Genomic DNA, 12,928 nt, shown 5'->3' with positions numbered 1-12,928 from the left:
CCAAAGATGTGAATACATTATATTAATTTATTATAAAAAAATTATATCTTTTATTGTACCACATTTTTGCAATTTTTTAACTTTTTTAAAATTTTGAAATTTGCAATTTGTGAAAACTTCTGACGTGATGGAAAAAAATTAAGGTTATTTTCAGATTCAGCACTAAGAAATACATGATAATCAATGATCAAAAGTTAAAAAAAAATCCAGAACCCAAATTTTGCAGACTTGTAACTACTAAACCATCATTTAAGTTATCTGATCTAACATTTGTACTTTACTGGCGATGCTGAAGATACTGTCTTTTCTCAGCATTAATATACTGCTGTAGTGAGGAACACTAGTTTTATATAGTTTCACATAATTTATGTAAAAATTTGTTTCGTAAACACTAGTTGCTTATACTTGTTCTTCCTTTGTAATGGTTTAATGGCATATGTCAGTTATGTACTTTTAGGAGAGATTTCTATACAGCTTTTCATCAACCTTTCTGTAAAAACTAAAACCAAAACCTTTCTGTAAATCTTTTCTGTAACAATCACTTTGAGTTATCAACATAGTCACACACTGCAATACAGTGTGGCATAGTTAGGTGGAATACCATCATGATAGAAATAAACATTTTATAATAATAATTTATCTACAGCACAGGTAAAAGTATAGTTACTGCCGTTACTGATTTACAGTACAACCAAGTGGTAAAATGAATATGGGAAACATAAAGAGCAAGAAAAGTAGATTACCCCAAACTAATAGCTGTATAAAATCATCATTCCAAGTACATTTACATTTCAGTGGATAATAACTTTTGTGCTACTTGAACAATAAATAATTTATTAAAAATAATCCTAGAAGCAGACTAAGCAAATTAATATATTTAATTTACCCAATTTCACAAGAGAATTAAATAAATCATTTAATCCACTTGTGAAATGATTGTTACATAATGATTAATGATAGGGTAAATATAATAACGAATAAATCATTTTTGCTTTCTTTTTTGTCCATGCCAGCTGGTGATGAAAAATGTTTAAAGTTATAAATGTTTGAAATGACAAAATAATTTACTATTTATTATAAATACAATATTTTTAATAACTTTTTTATCAGAGTGTTTTTTTGTTGATCTTGCGATTATTTTCATTGACTTGGTGTTGCTGTACTCACTCTGATGTTAGCTGATTTTATTGGTGGCAGTTTTTTTACAGACTTTGTAAATAAAAGTGCAGTATCACTTTCAGTCGCATGGTTAGTGAAATTGTTAGTGAAATTGAATTTTCTTTATGTTTTGAAGTATGAGGATTACGAAAATACCATTCATGTATGAGTGTAAGATCTTGTGCCTCAAAAATCTCCAAAACCACTGTCAGTTTCACTGAAATTTAGATATGCTATAGTATTGTATCTGAAGTTATGCTTGTGAAAATTTGATGAAGAGCGGTTGAGTCATTCTTAAGTTACCCTTTGACAACACAGCCAGAGATAACCTCAAGTTGAGGTTAGGTTGACTTTTATATTGATATTTTTTTCATAAATTCTTATGTAGTGAATCACAGTCGGGAGAGAGTTTAAAACTTGGTGCTTGTGAATGAGATCTATTTGTTATTTTTAATTATTTCATAAAATTATATAGATGGTTATAATAATATAATTTTCTTATAAACAGAAAATATATTTTAATGTTGTATAAAAAAAAAAATCATACTTCTTTTAGTTTTCTCATTTAAGTTATGTTTTGTATATTTCTTGCTCAAAAAGTAAAAAATAAAATAACGAAAAGTTGATCTTTTTGTTAATCTTTCTATTTTTTTTTTTTTAAACTAGGCAGATGTATAATTACAATGTGATCAGAGAGTATACTAGACTTTCATTGTGTCAGTTCATTACATTATTGTTATGTGCTCATTTCAATGCCCAATTAAAAAAAAAAATTATAAAACATCTGCAATATTAGCTGATCTCAAAGTGAGAACAGTAGCACCAATTAATGAAGATGGTCACAAAAGAGTATCTGGAAACATTTTTAAGTAATTTAATAAAAACATTCTGTTATAAAATTAGTTTATTTTGTTGTTTCAAAAGTTTATACTTTTGAAGTAAGTAATATAGGAAATTAGTAATTTTACCTTGATACAATTTAAAGCAGTTTAAATTTTATTTATTTTTTTGATGAAATATAATAATGAATATAACTGTTGCATAATTTGTCAATTACAAGGTATCCAGCTAAATAAATTTAAGATAATCTAAAACATCACTTTGTATTAAACAGAGACAATTCACTTCTCTCAATTACTTATTAATTAAAAACAACTGTTTTACCGAAATAATTACCCACATAATTGTCACATTTTGTTTGATGAAGTAGTTGTGATCACTATCATAGCGCTCAATAAGAAAACCAGTAGAAACTGAATATTAATATGAAGAATTTATAGTTTATTGGACTCCTTAGTTAAATGGTAATTAAGTTATATAAATGGAAAGACTAGCCATTAAACTAGCTAAAAGATGCAATCCTTATTTGCTTCTCTGATTGCAAATTTTCATGATCCCTGATCTAACTTATGAATGATTAGTACTATAAACAGCTTAATTTGTTTATTAAACATTAAGTTTATGACAGTGGTAAATTACAATATTTTTAATGCTGAATATTTATTTTATGTGTTTTTACTCTTAACTCTTAATTAAGTGATTAGTAATTAATTGTATTCATTTAATTACATTTCATTATTTTGTTTTCATTTTAATATATTGTTAAGCTAGAGGTTAAAATTGATCAGTTCATGTGAGTAAGTTTTTACCTTTTTTTGTCGTAGTTTAATGGCAAGTTTTAACCGATTTAGGTGCATTCGTTCACCATGTTCAAAGGCAGGTCCCGTGGGATCATGGTTAAGAAGCACCTCCAATTCATATGAGCTACGTGTATGATCAAGAAGAGCAGTTGCAAAATCTTGACATTGTTTTCTTAATTCCTGTTAAAAAAATGTATATTCAAATACCAATTTATTTAAGAATGAATATCAATAAAATTGTTAACAACCATAAGTCTCCCTTAACTAACTCTGGCACGCATGTGTCTTGGTTATATTAGTACCTAAGATGTTAATTATTGACTTTTAATGAAATAAATATGTAATAATATTAATGCATGAAATTTGTTTATGGTCCTTCTCATTACGCACATGTCGAAATCATATATCTGTTACCAGTTTGTCATGAATTTTATATTTTCTTGATGTACTAAAAGAAGTAGAAGATGGGTTTACTTGTAATGTTTTTAATAACTCCTTTTTCTGATTCCTTACTCTTTGTTCTTGCGATCATGGTATTTTACACACAGCTGCACTTCTGAGCACTTTTGAGTTGGAGAGTCATCATTTCCTGACTTTCCAATTTACTTGCTTCGTTTTTCATGAATTCATACACATTATTGATTAACTCCCGAGCTTGCCGACTGATTTTTTTACTGATCACAGTGGATTTAAGTTCATTCATCCTGCTTGGAATTGCAGATCAAATAAAAATTTAACCTACACCATATACACACTACTGTAAATCAAGAAAAGTAAAACGCAGCACTGGCGAAACGCACTCCAACCGATGAGAAAAAATGACTGAACATTGTTGTTATTATTATGCAAAACTTTCAACTTTATTCTATAAATAGAATAAATGTAATACTTATTTTTATTTTGTATATGATGCTTGCTATTGATATATGTCTTTACTGTTAGTCAGCTAATTAGAATTAGAATGATTCATTAATTACAGTAACTCATACTTACAAAATTGTTTTATTTAAAAGAAAGTATTGATTTTATATATATTTATATATCAATTTTGCCAACATAAGCATCATTTGTAATTTTTTATCATTGGGCCCATAGATTTATTGTAAGTTAGATTTAGAAATACCTATAACATTTTCAAACAGTAATTACGAGTGGAATAATTCAGGATAATTTTATTTTAATAAAATAAATTATTAAATTATACTTAACAGCGATTGTGGGATAACAATTTCTTTGTTAAATAATATTTATTTTTAATTTAAATTGTAAAATGATTGAGTCTGATTCATGAACAGATTTAGTTTTCTGTTTTATAAACACTGATACGAGAAATTTTTCTAGAATTGTTGATATATTGCAATATGCAATATACCAACATACCTGCTTGACTACAAGCTTCAGATTTCAAACCCCCTACCGGATCAGAGAAATAAGAGGTTCTGAAGGAAATTGGCCATACATCAGAGGACACCACTGAAAAGAGAAAATTAAATTAAAAAATAAAGGACAAAAACACTTGCTTCACACACGCAAGAAAGAAACTCACAACACAAACATTTTCAACACTAGAAAGGGCATGTAGATTGAAATGTATGAAAAAGTTTTGGGAGGACTGCAAGGCCCAAACAGTCCCTTTGCAGAGACTTGAATAATGGACTGACTAAGTTGATCCTATATGGTCATAAAAGATGAAAGAAAGGAACAAATGTTTAAAGATATTTTTACTTATTCACTTTCTTGTAGAATGTTTCTTACAGAAGAAGTTTATCATTATCGTCTGGTTCATCTAAATTATAAATTTCATCTTCCATTTTCTTCTCATCGTTTGTAATTTTTACTAATTGTTCCAAAAATTTATAGGCAGGTAATGAATCAGCCATTTTTCCCCTTTAGATCATTATTCTAGGTGCTACCTTTGAATAAATCATGTAAATGCAAGTCTTTCTCTTGAAACCTCCCAAAAGTTATTCCTTTATGATATTATTGAATAAATCTATAACTGCAGGGAAGTCCGATGTTATTGAGTGTCAATATGCAGTCATGTAGTTTCATGGATACATACTGATAAGGTTTCCTTATAAGTAAGCTTTTAACTAATTTAAAATAAACTGTAAAATTTGTTAAAAAATATAACCATACAGCATTTTCAAGAATGTTTTGGTTTGTTTTTTTAATACATAATTTATGGTTAGTTCATAATACATGTATATTATAAATACATAATATAAATGTAAAACAAACATTACATTGGTTTTGTTTTTCTTCCAGTTCCTATCTGTAGTAACATTGATTCAAAAAGCCAGTACAACCAGAGTTTTTTCTGTAATAAAACAGCAAACCATATTTTTTTTTTACCTTACAAAGATTAATTTAAATTTAGCTCAACATAAAACATTTCAAATTAACACGATATATATATAGAAAAGATGTTAACAATATTATGTGATGAGAAAACAGTAGTGTACATATGATTAACATTATATTCACAGTACAATATATCAATAGCATTAAAATTATATTATAAAAAAAATTATATTAAATTACATTACATTAAAGTATAAATTATACTAAAGTATAAACAGTTCTAACTGGATGTCATAAAACTTTATTTGTTCCAGGGTTCCAGTATCATTTTTATTATATTTTGTTAAGACATATTATATCAATAAATTAATAATAGGTATATTCATATTAATTGATTTGTATGTTATGCTTAAGTCTGTGTAATCATGTATATTGTATGCTGTGTTCAAGTCCTGTGAAGTGATTGCAGCTTGATTTAAACAAAAATCTGTGGGATTCATAATTATGCTATTTTTCATATAATTGTATCAATGAAGTAGACTTTTGTATAAGAATAACTGAATTTTGACCAGTTCCATTTATGAAAAATTGTACCAACAGGTAGTAATTTAATGAAGTAGATCATGAATTTTTTTTGTTTAACCTCTGAGTCCACCATTAGGTATTGCTTCAGAGGATGAAATGAATGATTTGTAGCATGTGTGAAAATGCCATCCCGGTCATGCCTGACCGGGATGGCAAACAAAAGAAAAAAAAATCCATGATCTACAACTGCTTGCTACATCATTAAATTTTCAGTAGATCACGGATTAAATTATAGTGAGTCAACTTGAAAATCACAATGAACATGTTTTCATTTGTTTTAAAGTTAATTATCATGCATATTAGTCTTTTGAAGTGATATTTTAGATCCATCAGATATTGTGCTGGTAATGCACCTCTCCAATAAAGCAAAATATTAATGTAATTGATGTCTATACTGGAAACTTTACTTCCTTAGGACCTTTCAGAACTAATTAATAGTACCTTCTTTTCAGTTAAAACAAATACCAATATTTCAAAAGCGAGCCATTAAAAATTTTAAAGTGATATTATTTCCTTAAATAACAAAATTTGTTAAACAACATGATGTTTTATTTTTGTAAATAATGTTAATATTATTATTTAAATAAAACTCACTGCTTTTGACTAAAGATCAATAAGAATTGATACCAGTTTTTTAATTGACTGGAAGGAAACATATTGTTCCCTTCATACATTTTAAGTTTTTAATGCTTTTTACCCCTTTAGTGAATCATGAGATCTTGCCAGGTGAGGGGACTAGATTGTTCATTGATACAAAGTAGCTGGACCAAAGGTGCAACCATATCAAAGAGGTATCTGTTAGACTAAGGAATGATTCCTAAAAGAGGACAGCATCTCTTTCAGTTGCTATTAAGGGCATAGGTCAGGAAGACAAACAGCCACATCAACATCACTCAATCTTCTGAGTACTGTGCAGCTGAAAGGAATGGAAAACTTCAGCTGTTTGTTTTCCAAGAAAATGTAACTCTCTGCATTTTCATGTAATAAAGATTAGTGCCTTTCTTGGTAAAATATTCTGGAGGTAAACTAGTCCCCAGTTCGATTCTCTGGGTGGGGACTGCTAAGGAAGAAGTCAGAAAATTAAAAAATAACATTCTATGAGTCAGATCATGGAATGTTAGAAGTCTAAAGAAGGTTGATAGGTTAGAAAATTTAAAGAGGAAAATGAGTAGGTCAAATGCAGATGTAGGAATTAGCAATGTTTGCTGGGAAGAGGAAAACGACTTTTGGTCAGGTGATTTTAGAATAATTAACTCAGCATCAAATAAAGGGTAGGCAGGAGTTGGTTTTGTAATGAACAAGAAGACAGGGAAGACAGTAGAGTATTTCAAAATGCATAGCAACAGAATCATTATAATCAGGATGAAATCAGAACCTAAGCTGACAGCGATTGTTAACGACTATATGCCTACAAGTTCCCATGATGATGATAAAGTAGAGTGTGTAAAAATTGATTGAGTGTGTGAAATTGATGAAACAGTTAAGCTCATAAAAGGGGATGAAAATTTAAAAATAGTTGGAGATTGGAATGCAAGCATCAAAAAAGGCAAGGAAGGAAATATTGTGGGTGAATACGAGCTGGGCAAAAGTAATGAAAGAAGGGAGCGACTTATTAAGTTTTGCAAGAAGTATAATTTAGTAACTGCCAACACCCAGTTTAAAAATCATAATAGAAGAATATACACATGTAAGAAGCCGGGCAACACTGCATGGTAACAGATAGATTATATCATGGTTAAGCAAAGATTTAGAAATCAACTCGTCGACTGCAAAGCATATCCAGTAGCAGACATTGATAATGACCATAATTTAGTGATAATGAAATGTAGGTTGGGGTTTAAAAACCTGAAGATAAGGTGCCAGATGGATCGGTGGAATTTAGAGAAGCTTGAGGAAGAGGAGATAAAGAAGATTTTTGAGGACATCACAAAAGATCTGAGTAAAAAAGATAAGGTAGAGAATATAGAAGAAGAATGGGAGAATGTTAGAAGGAAGTTCTTAAATCAGCAGAAGCGAACTGAGGTGGAACAAAGAGAAGTGGTAGAAAACCTTGAATATCACAGGATATATTGCAGCTGATGGATGAGCATAGAAAGTATAAAAATGTTAGTGATGAAGAAGGTAAAAGAACCTATCGACAATTAAGTTAATACTACACACAGGAAATGCAAATTAGCGAAAGAAAAGTGTTCAGAAATGAAAAGAGAAATGATCATTGGTAAAATAAACGGAGATTACAGGAAAGTTAAGGAGAATTTTGTGGTAAATACGATAAAATCTAATAATGTGTTAAATAAAGATGGTACACCGATTTATAATATGAAAGAAAAGTTCAATAGGTGGGTGGAATATATTGAAGTGTTATATGTTGTAGGAAATGAATTAGAAACTGGAGTTATAGATGAAAAAGAGGAAGTTGAAGAGGATGAAAAGGGAGCTACAATGCTGAGATCTGTATTTAATAGAGCATTAAAGGATTTGAATGGGAGGAAGGCTCCTGGGATAGACGATATACCTACGGAATTACTGCTCAGTCTAGTTGAAGAAGCGATAGATATATTATATAAACTAGTATGTAATATTTAAGAAAAAGGAGAATTTCCGTCAGACTTCAGAAAGAGTGTTATTGTCATGATACCAAAGAAAGCAGGAGCAGATAAATGTGAAGAATACAGAACAATTAGCTGAACTACTCATGCATCAAAAATCTTAAGTAGAATTCTGTACTGAAGAACAGAGGAGAGTGGAAGAAGTGTTAAGAAAAGACCAATTTGGTTTCAGGAAAAGTATATGGACAAGGGAAACACTTTTAGCTCTCAGATCAGTAGTAGAAGGAAAATTAAAGAAATATAAACAAACATACATGATATTTATAAAGTTAGAAAAGGCATTTGATAATGTAGACTGGAATAAATGTTCAGAATTTTAAAAGCGTTTAGGGTTCGTAATTAATAACATTTACAGGAACCAAACTGCAACAGTAATAATCAAAGAGCATAAGAAAGAAGCAGTAATAAGAAAGCGAGTCAGACAAGGATGTTCCCTATCTCCATTACTTTTTAATTTTTACATAGAACGAGCAGTTAATGATGTTAAAGAACTATTTAGATCTGGAGTAACAGTGCAAGGTGAAAAGATAAAGATGCTGTGATTTGCTGATGATATAATAATTATTGCTTAGAGTAAAAAAGAATTAGAAGAAAAAATGAATGGCATGGATGAAGTCCTAAGCAAGAACAAATTGAAAGTAATGAAATGCGGTAGAAATAAAATAGATGGACCAATGAATATAAATATAGGACAAGAAGAGTGTGGAGGTTGAAGAATTTTGTTATTTGGGAAGTAGTATTACTGAAGATGGATAAAATAGGAGTGATATAAAATGCTGATTAGTAGAGGAAAAACAAGCTTTCAGTCAGAAATATAATTGGCTTACATCAAAAATTAATTTCAACCTCAGGAAAGCATTTTTGAAAGTATATGTTTGGAGCATATCTTTATATGGAAGTGAAACTTTGATGTTTGGAGTACCTGAGAAGAAAAGATTAGAAGTTTTTGAAAAGTGGTGGTGTAGGAGAATGTTAAAAATCAGGTAGGTGGTTAAAGTGACAAATAAAGAGGTGTTATGGCACTGATGAAGAAAGATGCATTTGGAAAAATGTAGCTAAAGGAAGAAACAGACTTTTAGGCTATATGTTGAGGCATCCTGGAATAGTCACTTTGATGTTGGAGGAACAGGTAGATGGGGAAAATTATGCAGGCAGGCAACATTTGGAACCAGTCAAATGACTGAAGACAAAATGCTTGTTAATTGTAACATATTCATCTGATGTAGCGATCACTATGAAAGTGCTTTTGAATGTAAATAAAAAAAGCTGAAAAACAGTGAGGAGAATTTTTATTAAAGTATAATTTTAATATTTGTGCTGCTAGGCACATCTTAAACCTCTTACATCTTAAACATCTTACCTTAAATTATTCATTAACAGTTTACAGATAAATATAATAAAAGTTCTGTAAAAGCAAACAGAAGATTTCTTGTAAATGGTTCTTTAAACCAGTTATTTTTTTTATAAATTATTACAATAAAAGTTCACATAATACATACCTGGTATTCCGTTTTAAATTCATGTTCCATGAAGGAGAGACGTCTCAATTCCCATGATAGTTCAAAGGCTGTAAGAATGGGATCCTTTGAGGAAAGGGCTATGAGACTTGGACTGGCAAGGGCACGATATGCATTGATCCTAGATCTACTATGACGTAATGAATCTTCATGTCGGGAAGTAACACAATCTTCACATCCACATCTGGATAAAAAAAGCAGAATATTTTTTTTTTTAAGTTTTAATTATTATTTATTTTAAATTCTGAACTAGTAATATTTATAACTACTTTTATTTTTTTAATAAATATATCTTAAGTATTTTGTTAGTACATTGAATTTTGTATAACTAAATTTGTGGTTTCATTTAGTAGGTATACAATTGTAGAGAGAATATGGTTTTCCTTGGATATAATGAGTTGTGTGTCATTTTGTTTGTGGCTGCTATACGGTTGTTTATTGACTTTTCATACTGTTTCAACCATTAATGGAATAATATGAATAGAATTTCTACTCATAGAAGGGTTCTTTGTTAAAGGTTGGTTTTAGTAAAGAGATGAAAGTAATTTAAAAAAAAAAACACATCTATAAATAAAAAAATCTCTGAATACTACATTTCTATGGGTACTTTTAAACTATAATAAATATTTTATTTTTTAAACAAGTAATCAAGATTTATAGAACATTAGAAGTCTTATCGAGTTGAAACTATATGATCAAGCTAGAAATTTGTAGAAAAAAAAATAACTAAGTGATAAATTAGTAATTCAGTACTTTATTTTTCTTAGAAAGCATAATTTTAAATTCTAACAGAATGAATACAAATGAAAATGATTTGTGAATACGTTTTAATAATTCTGTATTTTAATTTTATATTTTGAATACTTCATGCCCCATTTGTTCGTAAAGTAATTACAACTACCTTGTCCAATTCTTACGCGAAGTGGCCGAATGGCTTAGAGGGAACGTAATTCACCTTATGGTGGCCCTGAAAAGGGCCGTTTTTTGCGTTAGCTCTGAGAAGAGCTGTTATTTCCGGAAGCTGGTTTCTGGTGAAGTCGGGGAGTTGCGGCTCGTCCATTGAATTTCAACCGGGCTTTCCCTCAGCGGCAGTTGGGTCCCCACTACAGCGTGGCCCCGCAGTGTCGGTCGTCTTTCGCCGGCGCGGCCGAGGCGGTTCTCCCCGAGCGATCCCACGCTGGGTCGGATCTTGCTGCTGAGCCCGGCGAGCTGGAACTGGAGCTGGAAGGTAGCTTCCGTGTCCAGCGACTCCCTTGGCGGGCCGGCCAGGCCTGCTGCATGTGACATGTGGCAATAGGTGTAATTGCGACATGCGATATGTATTAATCGACGAATTAATGAAATACTACTGAAAAATAAAGTCTGATCAAGAGGTTGGAGCTAACAAACAACCTAAGATACGAGTACATTCCCGACCACTTAACATTAAAAAAGGCTAACTTGTGTTCTTATTAAATGCAAATGATTCCTACTTTAAAAATGAACTTCGAAATAAAATTAAAAAAATCGGGTGGGGCTGTATCGGGGCGCATGGCCGTTGGTTTAACGTGAAACGTTACACACCTTGGATGAAGTTCCTCCGAGCTACAGACCGACCAACTTATCTGTACAGTTAAATGGGAGAGTCACCATCGTATTATAATTTTCTATGCCCCTTTTTTATTTCTTGATTTTTATTTTAAAATCACTTATCGGTTTTTAAAAGGCGAATGAATTCTGAATTATACAGGAACTTTGTAATGAATTTTTTTTTATTTTGGTGACTCCACATATGAACTAAAATCATTATCTTTGATTGATATTACATATTTTTAAAGTAAAATTAATCCATATTATTTTCTTCATGTCTTTCAAATAATCTAACTTCTACTAGTTAAAATATTAAAAAAAATGCTTTATTTGATCAGGGAAATCATCAAAAAAGAAAGAAATATTAATTGTAAGGTTATAAAAAAAGAAAAGAAGAACTGACTACTAATTCATGAATCTTGGATTATGTAACCGCTAATAGAACCTAAGATGATCTAATGATGAACCTAAAACGACATTCAAACCTCTCAAAAATTCAGGAAGTTTCTGCGTATCAAATATATTAAAAATAATTTTTAATTTCTGTATATAATATTAAATTCTTTAATTGGTATACTATTTATCATACATCTTCTGACGTTTATACTGATTGTTGATGTTAATTTATCTGCAATAAAATTTTCGTTTGGTTAAATAGATTAAAACATAAAGATTTAGAACTAGTCAGGTTTGATGTACGATTAACAGAATGATGAGTGTGTAAAATAATGTAAGTGGGTGTAATTTTTCCTGGTTATCGCTTAAATGTAGCCCATTTTTTATTAAAATAAAATGCGTAAATAGAAAGTATATTAACTCCGTCTGTCAGGGTTGAGTTAATTTTGTTTGATTCGTGTTGAAATGTTGAGTTATTGCTTAGATATAGGATTTATGTTTTAGGTATAATGGATTGAATGTAAACATCTTGTATCAAAAGCGAGTTGAAATACGGTGTCTTACAGAATAGTTAGTTATGTATTGAGTATTTTTTATTAAAATTTGAAAGAAAATGAGATTTGTCATATTGAAATTTTTAAAGGGATATTTTTCAAAAAGCTGTAAACCAATTTCGATTCGATTTCCTTTAAAGGTATAAGTATTAATCAGGGAAGACTTTAAGTTATTAAAAAATTCTACCGTGATAAAAAAACTGGCAATTCTTAATGACTTATCAAATGTAATGGGGTCTTGTTTTAACTCAATATTAGGTATTTCATTTGTTGTACATGTTTGTGATGCAGATACGGCTAAATGCGTTTTTCGATTTTTATGAAATTTTACAGTAAGATTCCTTAGTATTAGGTAGAAATACTTATCTGTAACGGTCTTTTTGTAAATTCTTTCTTTTAAAAGTGTCATCTATAGCTGTTGGTAAGAGTGTGGAATTCTAGCCATCACTCATCGAGTGCCTGATGCATGACATTAGTAAATATTACTTCGGTTGTTTATTTTAGCATAAAAAATTTAAATAGTACAAAATATATATGAGAAATAATGATGATAATGAGAAAATGTAATGAGAATACAATAAGAAACATTTCTTGAT

General features: G+C 30.0%; 1 protein-coding gene across 12 annotated transcripts in view; it reads right to left on the bottom strand.

The window, feature by feature from the left end:
• The window catches only part of Trpgamma (Transient receptor potential cation channel gamma), a 1,234,746-nt gene that overhangs the window by 47,844 nt on the left and 1,173,974 nt on the right, over positions 1–12,928 (bottom strand). For all 12 annotated transcript variants that reach the window (XM_075357154.1, XM_075357155.1, XM_075357156.1 and 9 more), the window contains 2 exons: positions 9,796–9,997; positions 2,808–2,978 (listed from right to left, as the gene is read on the bottom strand). In XM_075357154.1, coding sequence (XP_075213269.1) covers positions 2,808–2,978; positions 9,796–9,997 — 373 coding nt within the window. The remainder of the gene's footprint in view (positions 1–2,807; positions 2,979–9,795; positions 9,998–12,928) is intronic.

The sequence above is a fragment of the Lycorma delicatula genome, chromosome 2 (assembly GCF_047948215.1).
Source record: "Lycorma delicatula isolate Av1 chromosome 2, ASM4794821v1, whole genome shotgun sequence".
Taxonomy (NCBI): domain Eukaryota; kingdom Metazoa; phylum Arthropoda; class Insecta; order Hemiptera; family Fulgoridae; genus Lycorma; species Lycorma delicatula.
Note: the sequence above shows the minus strand (reverse complement) of the source record. Positions and strands in the feature narration are given on the sequence as shown.